Source organism: Actinia tenebrosa, unplaced genomic scaffold (genome assembly GCF_029948245.1).
Source record: "Actinia tenebrosa isolate PJP-AT-01 unplaced genomic scaffold, QUT_ActTen_1.0 PGA_scaffold10__47_contigs__length_13832649, whole genome shotgun sequence".
Lineage (NCBI taxonomy): Eukaryota > Metazoa > Cnidaria > Anthozoa > Actiniaria > Actiniidae > Actinia > Actinia tenebrosa.
In genome coordinates this window covers 7,949,056-7,969,680 of record NW_028292570.1, presented here as the reverse complement: position 1 = coordinate 7,969,680, position 20,625 = coordinate 7,949,056, and the positions used below count along the sequence as shown (strand labels likewise).

The 20,625-nt window shown below is 36.3% G+C and overlaps 1 protein-coding gene across 3 annotated transcripts in view; it reads left to right on the top strand.

Moving 5' to 3' along the window:
* The first annotated feature begins 333 nt into the window (after nt 1–333).
* Nucleotides 334–20,625, top strand: part of LOC148912940 (uncharacterized) — a 53,288-nt gene continuing 32,996 nt past the window's right edge. For 2 of the 3 annotated variants that reach the window (XM_089026723.1, XM_089026721.1), the window contains exons 1-5: nt 334–1,031; nt 6,906–7,091; nt 17,356–18,976; nt 19,385–19,796; nt 20,029–20,089. In XM_089026723.1, coding sequence (XP_088882849.1) covers nt 389–1,031; nt 6,906–7,091; nt 17,356–18,976; nt 19,385–19,796; nt 20,029–20,089 — 2,923 coding nt within the window. In that variant the 5' untranslated portion in view covers nt 334–388. The remainder of the gene's footprint in view (nt 1,032–6,905; nt 7,092–17,355; nt 18,977–19,384; nt 19,797–20,028; nt 20,090–20,625) is intronic. The other variant, XM_089026722.1, reaches the window with a different exon arrangement.

Sequence of the window (20,625 nt, the reverse complement as noted above, 5' to 3'; positions counted from 1 at the left end):
TTAACTTCCGGCAGTCTGTAGATCCAGGTAATTGGGCTTCCCGTATTATTGGGGAATGGTGAAGACTAGGAACGAGGAAGAGACGTAGTCTAAAAATAACCCGAATGGAACGTCATTTCTCTTTTTCTTTCTTTTTGTTTTTCTTTTTTTCTTTTTTTTGTGGGAGAAGAAAATTTTTTCGATCAAACTGTTTGTGAGTCTGATTATTTCTAGACTTGTAGACTTCAAGAATAATGAGAATAAAGCTTTATAAACGATTCTCAATGACGTCTCACGTTTTCTAGGAAATGAGTGCGCAATGAATTCTAGGATTGATTGAATTAGTGTGACCAATATGGCGTCGTAAAAGATAAAGAAATTGTGTTTTCTACTTAGAAAAAAGATCACGATGAGCAATTCTGTTAGCGTTGAGGATGTCTTTGGAAATTCACTTGCATGGAGTAACTACAGTAGACTTTTAAGACTGATATTATCGGGAGGAACCAGAGCTCTAAGAGAATTGTTTGATTTCTTTATTCCTCCAGAAAATCTAGCAAATGCTCTAGAAAAGAATAGTCACATCTTGGAAACGATGAGGAGGAAGAGAATGATAACGACGTATGAATGGGAATTGCTGTTTCCCCCTTCTGGCTCTCATGTTAGTTCAGGTGCTTGGGATCTTGGTTTACTTTTTAAGCTTCTTAAAAATGTCTGCCATTTATCGCCACCACCTAATGGTTGGGATCGCCTACCAAACAGTAGCGATATGTCTTTGTCTGCAGACCTGGCAAGATTGAGGCACTATAGAAATATGAATATCCATCAAATGGAGGGTATAACCGATGAGGAGTTTATACGCAGGTGGGAAGAAATCAAAAACGCTTTACTGAGGATCGTACATTCTTATGCTCCAAGTTCCCAATTAGCTTGGGAAAAAGCTATTGATGAACTTCTTACTAACCCTTTATCCGATGGCGATCAATCAGAGGAAGAAAAAACAAAAGAAGACGTACTTATTCCATTCCCAGTAAAAGCTGAAGGTTACAGTTTAGGTAAGCTAAAATAGGCCTTAGCTATTATAATTTCATTGTTCATTATAAGAAAAGTGTGAATATATTAAGAGTAGGTCTCTGTAAGACTCAAGCAAAGTGGGAAATGAAATTTTTTGACCACCCCTGAAATTTGGTGTGTGAGTAGGCCTTTATATGGGATTCACAAAAACAACAACAATTTGGTCACCAAATGTATTGTTGCCATGGAAACGGCAAGTGTTTTATGAGACCTTAATTTCCAATTTTTGGAATAAATTAAACCCACTCGAAGGTAAGATTCAATGCTGTGTTTCTCGTACATGTTAAACTTAATTTCTCTAAAACTTTCGTCAATTATAAAGTATCTTTTCTAGTTTAGAAAAATACCAATTATTGTTAGTTTGTTATTTTGTACATGAAATATTCGTGCTTTCAAGTAACCGATGTATCAACTGTTTTAGCAACAAGATAAAATGGTCAAAATGTTTTTTGGTCGTTCTCCAAAAGTGTTGCATTTCTAATATAGAGGCTTGGTGGGACGTTTTCTGAAACATTGAAGTTACCAAATCGTGCAAAATCTCTGCGGGTACAATCATCTTTAGTCCTTGGATAGTCAAATTATAAGGCCTAAAATTCAAAATGTCCTAAATTCAACCATATCAAAGCTTCGAAAATTAGCACCAAAAAGATGCCAATAAGCTAAACAAGCATTAAAGGTTGAAGGGTAATACCTAAATAACAAAATTATAGCAAAAAAAATAATGTTCTAGTCTGCAAACACGGTAAAAAAATTTTTTATCCAAAGTAAACAATAGGCTATTGGCAACTTCCGTCATTTTCAACCTACCTTTATCGTTTCATTGTGACTTTTGTGGCGCTCAACGTTTTCACAAGGAAATGTTTCTTGGAGACTCACTAAGCATTTAGCAAACTAACCTTGGTCATAAAGAGCTAAAATCCAAGCAATAATTAAGTGGTTCTATAAAGGATTACAACAGAATACACAAGTCATCGAATTCTCGTCAGTTCGAAGCAATACATCATTTATAGTTTCTTCGAGCTTCAAAATTCCTGTATTTCGTGACAGAATTACCTGTAAGCTGTTATTTAACATGAATGCTGAACTTTTGAAGGCTACAAAGTAAAAAAATGTGCTTATTTTGAGAATATTTGAAAGAAAGAATTCTTGATCTAAAGTTGTTGTTCTCATTTTCAACCGCTGACCGGAAGTTTGGAAAAATGAATGAGACAGATTTTGTGGTGACCAGACATCTTCAAACATTCGGTATTAGCAAATGTACTCACTTAGTCAATGAATCCGATTTATTACTCTGCCGCGCAGGTAAGTATAATTACAGGTATTTCATGTTCAGCCATTTGTTAATGACTTCAATTTGTGTTATGCCATTTATCGACCTTATTCTTTTCTACAATATAATTAAAGGGGGACCAGCACGAAAATCATCCAAATTTTAATTCTGCTGAAACCTTTACTGGAATAACCCTTACAGGTCTAATAATCACTGGTTAAAGTTTTTTTCTGATATTTGGGTGGGAAGTATTATATGTTACCAATTTTTATAGGAGTCTGTGACGTCATACACTCAACACTAAACATTGCTCCATACATTTCTTTGTATTTTGTAATCAAAATTTCCGCTAGTTTTATACTCAGTCTAACCACAAGTTCGAAAGTTAAGTTTTCAGCGGACCTTTGTGTTTAATAGAAAAAGAGTAAAACATGAAATTATTTACAAAGAAATGTATGGAGCGATGTTTGGTGTTGAGTTTATGACGTCACAGACACCTATAAAATTCATAAAAATATAATACTTCCCATTGGAATATAAAAAATAATAATTTAACCAGTGATTATTAAGCCGTTAAAGATTATTCGATTGAAGTTTTAGTCAAATTAAATTTCGGAGGATTTTCATGTTAGTCCCCCTTTAAAGTTAATAATTTAGTTTCGAATTCCTATTTTGACAAGTTTATGTGAAAATAGAGTTGTAGGAACGGAGTTTTTAGTAGCGGAAGAGAGGGGTATATCTTGTGATAAAGTATTTTAAAAAAACAACGAAGCAAAAACGTTATTCGAAGCATGCATGCCGACTACCTTGACGATCTTTCACTTCTGTTTTCACTGCGCTCTTGTCAAGAATTTATTCTTCGCATGCTGGTATATAATTGCCGTGCAAGTCAGGGGCGGATCCAGGATTTTTTCTATTGGGGGAGACACCATCCATGATTTTCGTTTTAGGAGGGGGTGCACCCTTTGCTTACAAACTCAAACCCCAATAATGCAGTAGATAACAGCTCATCTAGGGATCTAGGGGGAAGGGGAACAAAATCCCCATGCACCCCTCCCCTAGATCTGCCGTTGCAAGTTAACCCCGCAACAGGAGTTTTTGACAATCATATCACTAGAAGATTTTAATAAATTTGTATATGCAACCACCATCGTGATAAGCTTGGCATTTACTGGAGAGGATGTCTCTCGAATTGTCAGGTCCAATCAGAGAAAATCATCAGTTTCCAAACTTCCGGTCAGCGAATTGTACACATATAAGATTGAATGTTGTAATATGTGAGTTAAAATGGGCCATATTTGGCTGAACATGAAATACCTGTAATTATACTTACCTGCGCGGCAGAGTAATAAATTGGATTCATTGACTAAGTGAGTACATTTGCTAATACCGAATGTTTGAAGATGTCTGGTCACCACAAAATCTGTCTCATTCATTTTTCCAAACTTCCGGTCAGCGGTTGAAAATGAGAACAACAACTTTAGATCAAGAATTCTTTCTTTCAAATATTCTCAAAATAAGCACATTTTTTTACTTTGTAGCCTTCAAAAGTTCAGCATTCATGTTAAATAACAGCTTACAGGTAATTCTGTCACGAAATACAGGAATTTTGAAGCTCGAAGAAACTATAAATGATGTATTGCTTCGAACTGACGAGAATTCGATGACTTGTGTATTCTGTTGTAATCCTTTATAGAACCACTTAATTATTGCTTGGATTTTAGCTCTTTATGACCAAGGTTAGTTTGCTAAATGCTTAGTGAGTCTCCAAGAAACATTTCCTTGTGAAAAAGTTGAGCGCCACAAAAGTCACAATGAAACGATAAAGGTAGGTTGAAAATGACGGAAGTTGCCAATAGCCTATTGTTTACTTTGGATAAAAAATTTTTTTACCGTGTTTGCAGACTAGAACATTATTTTTTTTCTATAATTTTGTTATTTAGGTATTACCCTTCAACCTTTAATGCTTGTTTAGCTTATTGGCATCTTTTTGGTGCTAATTTTCGAAGCTTTGATATGGTTGAATTTAGGACATTTTGAATTTTAGGCCTTATAATTTGACTATCCAAGGACTAAAGATGATTGTACCCGCAGAGATTTTGCACGATTTGGTAACTTCAATGTTTCAGAAAACGTCCCACCAAGCCTCTATATTAGAAATGCAATACTTTTGGAGAACGACCAAAAAACATTTTGACCATTTTATCTTGTTGCTAAAACAGTTGATACATTGGTTACTTGAAAGCACGAATATTTCATGTACAAAATAACAAACTAACAATAATTGGTATTTTTCTAAACTAGAAAAGATACTTTATAATTGACGAAAGTTTTAAGGAAATTAAGTTTAACATGTATGAGAAACACAGCATTGAATCTTACCTTCGAGTGGGTTTAATTTATTCCAAAAATTGGAAATTAAGGTCTCATAAAACACTTGCCGTTTCCATGGCAACAATACATTTGGTGACCAAATTGTTGTTGTTTTTGTGAATCCCATATAAAGGCCTACTCACACACCAAATTTCAAGGGTGGTCAAAAAATTTCATTTCCCACTTTGCTTGAGTCTTACAGAGACCTACTCTTAATAGCTCCACATGTGGAGATTTTTACTTTTGACAAGTACAATTCGTATAGGAAATCGCACGATCTCGAGTACAATTTGGAAATTAATAGACACGAGTAATGTTTTGAAAGTTCTTGTAATTGCACGAGCCTTTAGGCGAGTACAATTAAAGAACTTTCAAAACATTACGAGTGTCTATTAATTCCAAATTGTACGAGAAGATCGTGCGATTTTTTGTTTATAGTTCACTCAACAAAATTTCAGTAAAAAATGCGAAGCGACGCCGTTCATCTTTGTCTATTTGGCGGCCGATTTCCAGTCCATCGTGCAACTGAAATACATAAAAAAGATTAGTTCTTACGGCTTTAAAATTTTATTTATGCTTTTTAAGTACAAAATGATAGAAAATAATTGTTTTGACATTGTTTTGGCCGTGTTGCCATAGCGACTTAATTCGGTACTCCTACGGAGTACAATTAACGCTATAATTGTACTCCTCTCGACCAATCAGAGTCGAGTAATTTTGTTGAGTGTACTATAATAATAGTAAATCATTTGAAAGTCAAGTTCAAAGGGTTAATGAAGAACTAATAGCATCAGAGAAGCAGATTTACCATCATGCATTACAGACCCCAAAGACATTGAGTTAGATCAATTAAACATGATGCATAACTTTTCATGGTCTAGCTTTGGTACAAACAGCCCTATATATAGTCCCTCTCACAATACAAAATAGACCCTTCAATGGTTTTTTCAACTTTTTACATGAATGGGTCACATTGACCAAGTAGAAATCTTATACTTGACGCAATGACTCCCTACTAGACACTGTTCAAGACCCCATAGCACTTGTGGGACCCACTGAGTGTAGTCGTCGTGCATTTGTTCAACCCCTTCTTTGATTGCATGTCACCTCTTTGCGGCCATGTTGTTGCGTTTTAACAAAAGACTTCTCATTAGCATCCATTTTAACGGTACCAAGATGGCCGCCATGTTTTTGTCTTTTGACTCTCTTGGGAATGCTTGCAACCCATCAATTAGTGTGACTTTATAAGTCTTGGCATTCCAGAGCTAGTAGTGCACAGGTAACAAAGAAATTTCATATTCAGGATTTTCTAGAGTACTGTATGGTAATCAACTCCATGACTCTTTGAAAGGTTAACCAAAGAGAACTATATTTTGATTGATGTTTTTCTGTAATCATAATATTAAAACTCATAATAAGCTTATTAAAAAAACTTATTTTACAACCAATTCACTCCCCATAGGAGGCTCTTCTGTGAGGTTCCCTCCACATGCACTACTACTACATTCTATATTTGCAACATAGAACACTCATCTCACATGCTGATTTTTATTACAAAGTAAGCATATGACATGCCATTACTTATAATAATACTTCTTCAACTTATTAAAGTGAAGTCATTAAACCCGTGAAATGGATATTAGACTAATACACTTTAGTAGACCCTAATTCCATTGTTTTCGTTTGTGTCTATTTGACTAGAGTGAAGTAATTAAACCCGTGCAATAGATATTAGACTAATACACATTAGTAGACCCTAATTCCATTGTTTTCTTTTGTGTCTATTTGACTAGAGTTAAGTCATTAAACCCGTGCAATAGATATTAGACTAATACACTTTAGTAGACCCTAATTCCATTGTTTTCTTTTGTGTCTATTTGATTATTACACATTGACTAATAATTTTTATTTCACGGGTTAAATGCCTTCACTCTAATGATTCAGAGTTAATGAAGTCACTAATAGGAGGCCATTTGCAAGACATAATCACATGACTGTTACTGACTTCAAAACAATTTGGTTCTTACTTATTTTAAAGAGCTTTTGCTGGATTACTAATGTCATCACCAAATGCATTTCCAGAATTCTATTACCAAAATCTTAAAGTTATTAGAAATATCTTTGTGAAATCATCACTTCGGTGCTCTATTGTATATTAAGGACAATGATTGATATTGATTACACTCTGATGTTAATTCATTTCATGATGAAGCAGAAGCAGAAGCAGGAGCAGAAGCAGCTACAACAAAACCTCCTGAGTTTCTTGCCAGTAGTTCTGAGGCCTTGGAAGCTTACAAAGAAGCCCTTACAAGGGGTAAAACAAAAAATAGGCGTGTGCTGGTAACAGTAGTAGGACCACCCCGTGCAGGAAAGACAAGCCTGTTGAAATCTTTAAAAGGTATTTAATGACAGATTACCATTGATTTTTTTCAAAGAGGGGATATCTTAGAAATAAGGCATGGATAAAAAGTGTGATTTGTTGTGTGAGGGAACGATTTATTTATTCATCTATTCATCTATTCATCTATTCATCTATTCATCTATTCATCTATTCATCTATTCATCTATTCATCTATTCATCTATTCATCTATTCATCTATTCATCTATTCATCTATTCATCTATTCATCTATTCATTTATTCATCTATTCATTCATTCATTCATTCATTCATTCATTCATTCATTCATTCATTCATTTATTCATTTATTCATTCTTAGATTCATCGTTGTTCCCTAGTGTAACATTTTTTCAACTTCACCTTTGTGCTAACCATAGCAATCAGAGCAGATGGAACCAAGGTGGTTTAGTAGTGTGTTGGCCCCTGTCATACCCTTATATGGTGGGCTGATCAACTGTTTTTAATTGCCAGAGAAGGAAGGAAAATAAGCAAAAAAAGTTACAAAAGGGAACATGTTCGTGGATTCAACAAAGAAAAAACCTCAGAAATCCAAAACAAGATCAATATTCAATAAAGACAAAGCCTTAATAATGTTATCTTGCCGCCAAGAATCCACTCAAGTTTTAATTTTCGTTATATGACTGATGAGGTCGAGTATGGTTGAGAAATTTCACAAGACACGTAAAAACTACCTTACTTACAAAAAGTATCCAAAACATACCTTATCGTAAATATTTTCTTTTGATTTTTATGGAGTATATAGACCAATAGTATCTATAAAATCTGCTCAAGTTTCAAAGCAAATAGCTAAAGTGTCTTAAAGTTATGGGATATTTTGTGTAAGGATGCAAAAAACAAGGGTTTGCGCAAATTCGTAAATTTTTTGCTTTCGTGCGATTCACTGTAGTTTACTACGAAGTACACGGTTAACTGCCAACTCTTGTGTGAGCAAGTATCACTGTATAATGCACAATTCCTGAATAACTTACGAAGAAATTTTTAATATCAAAAGTGCTGTATTTTTTTCTTCTCGACACATCTAAAGCGCAAATTTATGACAAAAGTTACAAAAGGGAACATATAGGGTACTATGGACAGAAAACATTTTTGGAAAACACAATACATTTTATTTAGGTTAATTCCTCATTATTTTTGAAAACTTGCCTTAAAACTTGAATAAAAACTGAAAACAGTCATTTTTATAAACACAAATTAATGCTATCACCTGTTTACAAGAGGAGAACATGTTCTTAACTGGCTAAGAATAATATCTTAGCTGTTGATACCAAGCTATACATGCGAAAGCAGGTCTATACCGATGTTTCAACTTTGAACGTATAATAGGCTTTTAAAAGGCGTTTACCAAGTCTTTAAGTAACACAACAAGTTCTCTATAAACGTCAACCGAACAGTGTCAATATGAAACTAGCTATGAATGACTATTTATGTAAGCAGTTTAGACCTATATTTCATCTTTGGACGTACATACTAAGCTTTTAAAAAGGTTTTTACCAATGTAACACAAGAAGTTGTCTATAATGTCAACAGTGTCAATATGTATGCTCTCCCGGAGTAGTCAATCGATAAAAATCGATATCGATTTTGCCAATCGATAAATCGATAACAATCGATACCGCTGATTTGATTGATATCGATTGTATCTATCAATCGTTAAAAATCGAACTCACACTAAATTTTTGTATCGATTTTTATCGATTGATTGATTATATACATATCGATTTTTTTTCGATTTATGTCTTGAACAATTTCTATCGATGATCGTACGAGGGTCGTGTGGCTACGGATTTACACCACCGGCAATTACTCTTTCGTAACCATAGCTTGACACAAACTAGGAGTTTGTTAATTTTTTTTATCGATTTTAAACGATTTCCCATAAAAATCGATACAAATCAGCTGATTTCTATCGATTTTTATCGATTGACTACTACGGGATGCTCTTTAGATTCTCTTTTACCAATGCGAACGATCATATCATTTCTTTGTTCTTCGGACTCTTTCTTATTTTTGGCACTTACTTCTTATTCCTTTTTGTGTTAAGCGAAGACTTTGTTAATCGTCGACGCTCTGTTCGGATCTTGTCACATATTTTTTTAATTTTTTATTTAAACATATTTATCATAACATTTGCCCCAAAAGCAACGAGACTTAACAAGGGGGCTTACGTCAATTTTACAATATAAATAATAAATAGCAAAAGCGGAAATTAGAAAATAAGTACAATAAATACACAATAAATACGAACTAAAATTAGTACAACAATCTTATAATGAGATAACAATAGGGGGAAAAAAAACTATGTAGCATCAAAGTCAGATTGAAAACGATTAGTAGCTAGAATATATTTTTGAACTTCAGAAAATAGTTTACAATTACTTTTTAAGTCTAATTCCTTAAAGCCATAAAGTAAACAATTTAATTTTTGCTTTTTTGAGAACAAATTTGTCCACAATGATCCACAAATCTGTGCAATTGAGGTAAGAAAAGAAGAACGTTGAGCAGCGAATCGAGGACATACAAAGAAAAAGTGCATTACTGTTTCATTCGAAGTCCCACAAACACATTTCGGAGAAGGCGAACAATTGATACGAAACAAATACTCATTTAAAGCACACGCTTCTAGTCTAAGCCGGGTGTGTAGAATAGACGCTGTTCTGGAAAAGGAATAATCAAATAATTTGTTATATTTTGGGGAAAAGAATTTGTCACAAATCTCGTTTTTAAGAGTTTGCAAAGATCCTATATTCCTAGTTTGTAGATCCAAAGAATTCCATAATTTAACAACCGACGGAAAAAAAGACTGTGCAAAACGTTCTGTCCTACAAGGAAAAAGACAGAAATTAGAATTTGATCTGAGAGCGCGTTTTGATTGCTGATAAACTGTGGAAGGAAGTAACTCGGAAAGATAGAGAGGGGTCGCATTTGACACAATTTTATAAAAATGTACAAGTTTATGAACTTTACGTCTAGAGCTTAACTCATCCCACGCTAATTCCTCACGTAAAAGTTTAGAACTAGTTCCTTTAATTGCACCAGTGACCACTCTGGCAGATTCGTACTGAATATGTTCTAACAATTCCACTTCAGCTTTAGAGCAATTATCCCAAATAACGTCAGCATATTCCAAAAGAGACCTAATTAAACTTTTATATAAACAAATGAGAGTTGATCTATTTAGTTTATACTTTAAAGATTTCAGTAAATTAAGTCGTTTATATGCTTTGTCACTTTTCTTTACAACGTGCTCTTTCCAAGTCATATTACTAGTCAAAGTTACCCCAAGATGCTCATGGGTTTTGACATCGTCAACCCTTCTTCCATCCAAAAAAAGGTCGGGGTGAGGGTCATTTTCACGTTTCAAAGAAAAAGTGATACACCGTGATTTAGAAGGATTTAATGTAACTTTCCATTTATGAGACCAATCACTAATGCTGGAAAGATCACGGTTAAGTCTGTCAGCTGATAAGTAGGGTTTATCTACAATTTCAAAGAGAGTAGTATCATCTGCATATATATAAGGAAGAGAGTTAAGACCAGATACAATATCATTTATATAAACTAAGAAAAGAAGTGGGCCTAAGACAGATCCTTGTGGAACACCTGCCCCAATAACTCTCCAAGCAGAACATTGGCCCTCTATTACAACACGTTGTTCCCTCCTATACAAATAACTCTCAATCCACTGTAACAACATACCTTTAACACCAAGTGCCTCTAGCTTACAAAGTAAACCAGCATGCCAAACTTTGTCAAATGCCTTACTTATATCCAAGAAGACAATTCTGACATCTTTCCCCTTGTCCAAAGCTTGATAAATTAGATGTACAAGATGAGTAAGTTGATTTACGGTTGAATCACCTGGCCTAAACCCGGATTGATATTTGTACAAAAAATTAATATCAATTAAATACTCGTAAAGACGTAAAAACACAACCTTTTCACATAGTTTTGATAAAGAAGGTAAAAGTGAAACTGGTCGATAATTTATTTTCAACTGGCGATTATCTTTTTTAAATAGGGGAATGACGTTTGCACGTTTCCACTCCTTGGGATATTTACCTAGTGTAAACGACAAATTAATAAAACCAGTAAAGAAGTCATGGAAACCATCAGCACAAAGTTTTATAATTCTATTACCGATGCCATCATGCCCACACGCTTTGGAAATATCAACACTTTTCATTAAATTCAAAACTTCATCTTTCATTGCTATAACATTGGAAATCGAAACACCCGCCAAAAATGGCGGTAATGAAGGTGGTAAACTATCAGAATCTGGTAGTGATGTCTGGGAAACAAAAAAATCGTTAAACAGACAGGCCTTGGCCTTAGGATCAACAATAGGAACCTCATCTTCCACTATAGTGGGAATTGAAGAGGCTGTGCTACCACAAAGACGTTTAGTAATCGACCACCATTTCTTAGCATTAATCGCAGGATCACTTAGATCCTTGTTTGCTTTTACATAATAAGATTTTTTAACAAACCTTATTAAAGACACGGTATAATTACGTTGACGGCGGTAGCGCTCCCAAGAGAGATCTGATTTAACGCTGTTATGAATACGAAGTAATCGATCACGTTTTTTGATAGATAACCGTACCTTATTATTCATCCACGGTTTATCATTAGGCCTAATTGTGACAGATTTGAATGGAATATGCTTTTCTACAATAGAACGAAATCGAGCAAACCAATTACCATAGACTTCATCAATATCAGTAGCGTCTTCTAACAAACTATGCAAGTCAGCACGAAGCAATTCACCATTAAGTCTACGAGTATCAACATTACTAAAGTCCCAAACGTCTCTTTTAAAAGAAATAGAAGCGTGATTTGCGATATTTATTTTGGCAAAAATAACAGAGTGGTCACAATTAGACGGTGGGCTCAAAATTCCAGATTCTGTAAAAGAATTTGGGCAATTTGTAATGAAAAGATCCAAAATTGTTGAACTATTATGAGTCACCCGGGTTGGTTCAGTAATCAATTGTGTAAGACTATTTCTTTCAAGAAAGCTGCGAAATTGAAAGCCTATACTAGTACTTTCTGATGAATGTACAACATCATAGTGAGCATTAAAGTCGCCAAGAACTACAATCTTATACCTTTTTGGCATTTGGTTTATCCTATCCAAAACTGACTGGAAATGATCGAAAAAGTTTGTTACAGAGGCAAGATCATTATCTGGCGGTCTATAACAAACTCCACACAAGAAATAAAATTGTTTCAGTTTGAATTCGATCCAAAGACATTCAAAACCGGCAATTAACAAGTCAGCTCTTTGTTTAACCAATAGAGAGTCAGATGTATAAAATGCGACACCGCCCCCTATTCTTCCGTGTCGATCAAGTCGAATAATTGTATTGTAACCTTGAATAAAAAGGTTGTCATTAGAAATACGATCGCTAAGCCAGGTTTCAGTCATTCCAAAAATACTAATTTTTTTGTCTTTAAGTAGAAAAGATATTTCATCTAGCTTATCTCCAGCTAACAAGCTCCTAACATTCAAGTGGCCAAAATTAAACAGATTAGAATAATTTGGACCCGGATTAGTTTCGATATCATTCGCCAAAATTAAACTCAGGAAAAAGAAATTAGATAACAACATACCTAAAACAAACACACATAAGAAATTTAAATTCAATGCAAATCTTAGTTTCGAAATTTTTAGTGCATTAAAGAAACCTATCGCTGCTCTATAAATTTCAAGATTAACTCCCATTATCAAGAAATAACAGAAAAATATAAATAAAACTTACCTCAAACTGCATCAGATTTCGTAAAATATAATAACTAGTAAAGCAAAAATAGAACACACAAAAAGAAGCTAATGAAATAATATAAAGAAACGAATTATAATGTTCTATAGAGTTCATAGTGTCAATAAGTTAAAGTCAGCGAGACTCATCTGGTAACCAAGACTTACTTGGGCATTGGAACACCTAGATTATACTTGGTGAGATCAAAAAAAGAAGAGACCATGTATATTTTATCATCATCTTTTCGCTTAGCAAAGATTTTACCATCAATGGTCCAGGCACTCTTTACATTTCCACTCCTTCTAGCTTGAGAGAACAGCACCTGGTTTTCTTTTGTCAAATCCTCATTGACATAGAAATTAGTTCCCCTCAGATTCCTTCTGTTCTTCAATATTGCAACCTTATGACGATGTGCCTGTAAGCGGACGATAATTGCTCGAGGTTTATTGGACTTTGGTTTTCCCACACGATGGGCTCTATCAATGTCATTCGAAGACAGTTTTAATTTTATTTTTTCGTTACAGAAATTGATAACCTTATCGACGCAATTCTCGCCATCTTCCTCCAGAAATCCAGCTATTCTAACATTATGCCTTCGACTGTATTGTTCGTTGTCGTTTGCTTTCAGAGATACCTTATTTTGCTGTAGCGACAGCTCAAGTACTTGTGCTTCCAAACCATCAATTCTCTGTTCAAGACTTTGAATTTTCTCTTTGTAGGAATTATTCACCTCCGCCATAGCTGTAATAATCGCATCTCTAACGGTATTCATTATTTCATCCTTGAGCTCCGGAGAAAGTGAATCCATAACTCCTTCGGATCTAGCACGGCTCCTCGTGGTGATTCCTTCGCTCGAAGACATTTCAGCAAAAATTCAGAACTTAACACCAAGTGAAACAAAATAACTCCCCAAGAAGCACTCAGCCACCAGAAACGAACGTTTACATAAACATATAAGTGCTCATTCAAGGAAAAAAAAAAACAGAAAAAAACAGGAGCTGAGTTAATCACGTCCGTACGCTCTGCTAGTCTGTATATACTTGTCACATATTTGAAGAGCAGTGAACCCAGAAAGGTGACTCTTGGCTTCTGGATCTTCCTCGATGCGCTTCATCACTGAAGATTTTTCAATGGCAGCAGTAGTTGTGACGAGATCGTGAAACAGATTTACTATAGTAGTGGTCTGCGCATCTGAAAAGGCTCCTCCCTTGCGAGAGCTCCTTGAGAAAAGAGAAAGTGACGGCGCCAATTCGATGTCATTCATCAGACGCTCTACTCTGTCGTTTACGGTCTCCACTTCACTTGGAAGCTGAACACAGTTGTCATCACCAACGAACTTGATAAACAATGAACGGACTTTGTCACGCACTTTGGTATCTCTGATCTTCTTTAGAATGTTATTGTCTTTAATTCTGTCTCTTGTCTCTTCTAGAGAGATGCTTCTTTCCTCTATATTTTTCTTAAAGACTCTAACGAGCTCGTCTTCTTCTGCTTTTGTCCAAGCATGTCGATCAACAGGCGAGGTAGGTGTTCCCTCTTTCAAATCTGCATGTGCGCTTACATTTTCTTGTGCCATTTCTTCCCCCTTCTCCTTACAATCACTTTCTGCTTCGTTCGCTTCACCAGTAATGGATTGGCAGCTCTTGCCATTACGTGTATCTCTAGCTGATTTTCCTTTCCAGATATCTTGTAAGCTCTCTGATGTTTTGGCGGCATTTTTCTGCTTTTGTCTGATGAGGTAAAACTTCTCGGCTGTCTTCTGGTTGTGACTCATTAGATCAGCAAGTTTGCCTTTAAGATGAAAATGGTTTTCATGAACGACAGAAACAGCTGCTTTCCTGAAGGAAGCGGCATTTACCCTTTCTTTACGATTACCTGTACACTTCTGCCACAAAGAGTTAATTTGTGCTGAGACCATAGATGAAGACATCGCTTTTCCAGACCAACTTAGGAAAACGTGCTCATCCTTTCGACGTGAAGCTCCAGGAATATGGTTGCGCATGTGCACCACAAAGACAAGAACCCATTTGTTTAGTGTTTCACTTAGTACCACTGTGGCTGGACCATGCGCTTTTAAGGTCTTGTGATTGAAGACTGTCACCACATATGATCCCTTTTCTTTCTTGGCCTTACTCAGCTCTCCCATGGTCATACCAGACAATGGCCCAGCCCGGCATGCGTTGTTAATGCTAAGACTTGTTAAGAGGAAGTCACGAACAAGGCAATACTCTGATTGAGTCGGTGGGACATCACCAGTAGAACCAATGCTTTTTCCCAAGATTGATACTGCTTTACGTGCATTATCTGATTTTTCGAATGTCTGAATATCTGCAGGTGTTATTAGCTTCTCGAGATCCTCTATTTGCTTTTCCCAGCGACGCTGTGCAATAGGGCCATTGTATGAACTCATCCATTCATTAACTTGCTCTTTGACCTTCTGAGCATGTTCTTGATTTTGTACTATTTCACTTGGATTCTCTACTATCAGGAATCGTAGGAACTTTGACAAAAAACCAAGATAGCTTTTGCATGTACCAGGTTTTCTTTTCTTCTCCAGGGGAGTTAGCCATTTGTCACGAAGGTTTTTCATATCTAACAGAGAAGCAACAGTCCCTTGTACTGGGTCGACAGCACGTATTATTGCCGAGACTTGTGAACAGTATTTTCGGGATGTTTGAAGGTCTCTACGTCCTCCGTCAATCCCTTGAAGCCATGTTTTGAATCCTTCTAAGATTTTCTCTACTGTTGCGTTGCTAGTAGCTGCAACTTGGCTGGAATCACTCAGCCCAGACTCCATCTCGTTTTCCTCCTCCTCTTCCCCAGACTCATCTTCCTCATCTTCTTCCTCTTCCTCGCTCTGTTCATCAGCAAACCACTCGGGATCTTGGAAATCGTCGACATAGCTGTCACTTTCACTAGAGGTATCTTCTTCGTGCATTGATGTTTGGTCTTTGACCTTTCTCTTTCTCAGAGCTGGTACGTTCTTTTCAATGGATGATGGTATGACATCTGAGTTCTCACTTTCCCCAGACGACTCATCGGCCACATTAGGACCTTTCATGATTCGTTTCGCTATATCTGATCTTTCTTGTGGTGTGAGCACAACGACAGAGCTTTCGGAACTAGTTGAACCAGCTGTAGAAACAATGTTCTCCTCCATCTCCTTCGTGTTAACCTCAAGTTCCTCAAGAGTGGCCGTTTGCAGATAGTGCTTATAACTGTCATCATTGCGGTTCATCTTGTGCTTTCCCTGAAGATGATTATGGAGTTTTCTCACAACGGCACTACATCCAGGGTACGGACACACTCTTCGTCTATGGATACGCGATTTTTCTTTTTTTGCTGACTTAGCGCGAAGATCAAACGTAGAAAGAACAGTTCTCGACTTTTCAACGTCCCATTTGTGTACATTTCGTAGATGTCTTGGTAGATGGACAATAGATTTAGAACAAACCGGACAAGGGTGAGATTTTCTTGATGTGCTCTTACTTTCCATCTTCTGCAGACCAACAGTTACTATAAATTAATGATTTAAAAATCGAAATGAAGCAGCAGTTTTGCTTACTTCTCTCTAACCTTCCCTCACATGTGTTACCAGATATTCTGGGCAGCTATGGGGGGCTCCCTTACAAATATCTGGAGCATTTCATCCGCATGATGTTGGGAAATATTAACTTACCTCGCGTAAGAAAAACCCTCTCATACGTACGAAGTTTTAGATACGAATTTGCATCAGCTATAGTTAAGACCATCTTTATTTAATGTGGGACCATATTCGATATTTCTTTAGCTATTTATAATGCACATTGATAGCTTTAATAATGGTAGCTAATAATAATACCTTCAAAAATAACAATTTTATTAAAATTTGAGAACTGATACTTTTATATTTCGCTATATGTTTGACTTGGTTAGCAAAGTGCATGCGCAAAGTTAAATCTCTCCTTTTTTTGCATATAAAAAAGTATATTCATGCTATTTTTGCGAGATTTCAGGTAAAAGTAGCTTTTTAGAGTTTATTATAGGAACCTCATCAATGTGAACAACTAAGGTTACAAAAGGGTACGCTTGATCTCTTTCGTAACCTTTGGGGGTTACAAAAGGGAACCAAAAAGTTACATTAGGGAACAATGTTCCCTTTTGCACCCATGGCAAGGTTACATTAGGGAACACGAAGTTACATTAGGGAACATTGTTCCCTTTTGTAACCGTAACAGGGTTACAAAAGGGAACAAAAGTTACAAAAGGGACCGTTTCAAGTTACAAAAGGGAACATGAATCTAATCATTCATTCATTCATTCATTCATTCATTCATTCATTCATTCATTCATTCATTCATTCATTCATTCATTCATTCATTCATTTATTCATTTATTCATTTATTCATTTATTCATTTATTCATTTATTCATTTATTCATTTATTCATTTATTCATTTATTCATTTATATGTTTGTTTATTTGCTTGTTTATTTTTGAAGGAGAGGACTTCGATGCTTCTGAAGATAGCACTACTGGAGTTGTAATTCAAAAGGCCTTTTGCATACCGCAAGATAGTTTTTGGCTTGAGGAAGATGATAGTAAAAATGATTTGTTAAATAATCGCATTGTTGAATGTACGGCTCAGAACCTCGAAAATAATCAGACAAGAGAAGGCAAACTAGTCGCTGAGACTGCTACCAATTATCAAGCGGTTGCCGACCATCATGCAAATCAACAAGGTTTAGAACATGAAGAACCTGAAATTGGAGAATCAGTAAAAGAAAGTACAAGCGGGTTACAAGAATCAATCTTTAATGAACTAGCACAACCAATTCCAAAAGAAATACAATATTTACTTGAAAAACGCATCAGGGACAAGACGGGCGGCCAGAGAACAAACGAAAACGAAATCTCCTTAAAAACACTTGATTTTGCTGGACAGCAAATTTACGAAGTCATTCTCCCGTTATTTATATCTTCAAAGTCAATCTATATATTGGTTCATAGCTTAGAAAATGACCTTCGTTCGGATGCGCAGCCAAAGGTAAAGCATGGCAACTCAGAAAGGAAACTCAAAAATCCTTTTAAAATGACATATTTGGACGCTCAAGAGTTTTGGCTTTCTTGTATTTCATCGTATACGAACTTGAAAAAGGAAGTTGACTCTGTTGACTACAGAACCCAAGTGGCATTGCCACCAGTATTTGTAGTTTGCACTCATGCAGATGTATGTAATCAAGACCCGAAGAAAGTTGCTCGAGAATTGTGTGAGTATTTGACTCGCCCTGAAAACCCCTATGGCAAGCACGTTGTACCAAATGTCTACACCGTTGATAACAAATTATCAGGAAACAAAGAAGTACAAGATGAATCTGCCAAAAGATTGAAGACGGATGTTGAAGAACTATCTAAATTGCTTCCCCAAGTAAATGAAGATATTCCAGTCAGCTGGCTGCGATTTGAGGAGGAGCTTTCAAGACTTGTAGAGAAAGAGCAGAAGAAGTATGTTGATTTGGAAGAAGCTATGAGGATCGCTACCCAATGCAACGTCAACACAGCCATAGAATCCATCGAGTTTACGACACTGTTAAACTACCTGCATGACTTAAAGACAATCATTTACTTTGAAGAAACAAGAACAGTATTCATCGATACGCAGTGGTTGGTTGATATGTTTGTTAAGGTCATCACAGTCATGCCATTTGAAGAATGGAAGGCGTATGCTGCTTATTGGAGAAAACTGGAAAACGAGGGTATTTTACAACGAGCTCTAGTAGAGCATGTGTGGAGTGACATAGCAAGTGATGGGCAAAACACAGTTGACTCTTTGCTTCTGATCATGGAGAAGTTCTCACTGATTTGTCCGTGGAAGCTGAATGAAGAACAAGTGTACCTTGTTCCTTGCATGTTGTGTAACAGCAAGGGAACTGAGAACATCGAAAAGCTGCTAGCTGAACAGAAATCTTCAACAATGGTCATTCGTTTCAAAAGTGTTCACTTGCCTATTGGCATCTTTCCAAGGTTGTTGGTAGCTCTTGCTGAACATGGCAAGAAGGAATGGCCAAAAGTAAGTCAAGGCAAGAAGGAATGTCTACCAAAGCTTCGCCCGAACTTTTGCAGGTATATTTAATACAATTCATTTATTTTGTAGAAATACATGATAAATATTTTCCTTTGCTTTCGTCACGTGTATGGGTGTTTGCATTCTTTATTTGTTTGTTAATTTGCTTGTTTGCTTTCGTACTTATTCACTTGCATTGCTTATCGTTTGCGTGGTGGCATAGGTACAAGACAGAGTGTATTGGGGGTTCATTCCTTGGCTTTGCGGAAATTCGAGCATCACTTGTCAGGCAATTCTCTTCAGTCCTTGTCACCAAGCTATTTCTACAATTTTTCTACATTTTCTCGTAGCCTGGAACTTCGCTCTGTGATTGTCCCACGTTATGATGATGCAACAACAACTTAAAGAGAATTACATTGTCTGATTGATTCTTTGCTTGTATCATCTTATAATGCTTCATTTATTAGGATGTACAACGTTGGACAAGAAGGAAAGCTTGACATATGTCTTACCTCAGGGGTTCGAACCATATGCGTGACCGTCTACAACAAGAAAAACATTGATGGCGCATCAGTAACTAAGTTCTGTCAGTCCGTGCGAAAATTGCTTGATGAAATCTTTGCCGCCATGGAAAACACGTGTCCTCGAGTGGAAAACATGGCATTGGAGTATGGCATTCGTTGTCCAGTCTGTACAAAGTCGAAAATGAAATGCAGTTCTCATAAGACCAAGGGATGTAAAAGAGATTCATGTCAACACTTTGTCAGCGAGGAAGAGTTGAAGCTTGATGGAGCAGAATGTCATAAGGACGACACGAACCCAGACACCTTAATAAGAGAGGAGACATATTCACACTGGTTTCCCAAACCAAACAAGAGTGTAAGTAAATTATAAGTATTGTTTGAATGAGATTTTCAAATTGAATCCGTTCGATAACTTATTAAATGGATGCAAGTTTGAAAATATCAATATGAAATTTAAAGGCGTTACAGTAATTTTATTCCATCTTTGTATATCAACCAGCTGTACAAGATTAAACCCCTATTGACCACCAACCCTTCCTTTTCTCCTTGTATTTGCATGTTTTTGAGTTTATTGTATATCTTTGTAGTCCCAGGTCCAGGTTGAAACTCAACAGTTGGAAGCGAACAGTCACGGCAATGGAGCAACAGGTTTGAAAACCTATCAAAGTATTTCTTAGATAGCGTGATAGATATGATATCTAAGCTTGACTGGCTGTCGTTAGAAGTAATTCTTAGATAGCGTGATAGATATGGTATCTAAGCTTGACTAATTGTCTTTAGAAACTGATTGACCGACCCAACCACCCTTCTGACCCATCTATGTGGTCAACTGACTGACTTCTTTTTTTCTTCAAATATCGACACCCGGTGCCGGTTGGCTCATTTGGTTGAGACCACGTCCACACTATGCCGGATAAATTTGAATCCGCAACTTTATTTATCCGGTTAGGCCTTCCGTCCACACTAGTCCGGGCGAATCCAGAACAATTCTTCACCGAAAACGGAACTTTTCGAACACGGTCTCCAGAGTGGAACAATTTGAAAACGCCGGTTAGCCGTATCAGTGTGGACGGAGAACATTTCGTATCCGGAACTTTTCGAATACGATGACGTCATGATTGTCATGGGAACATGGCGGGAAGGCTAAAAATTCACCGCGGGCTCAATTTCAGCTTCGATAGTGC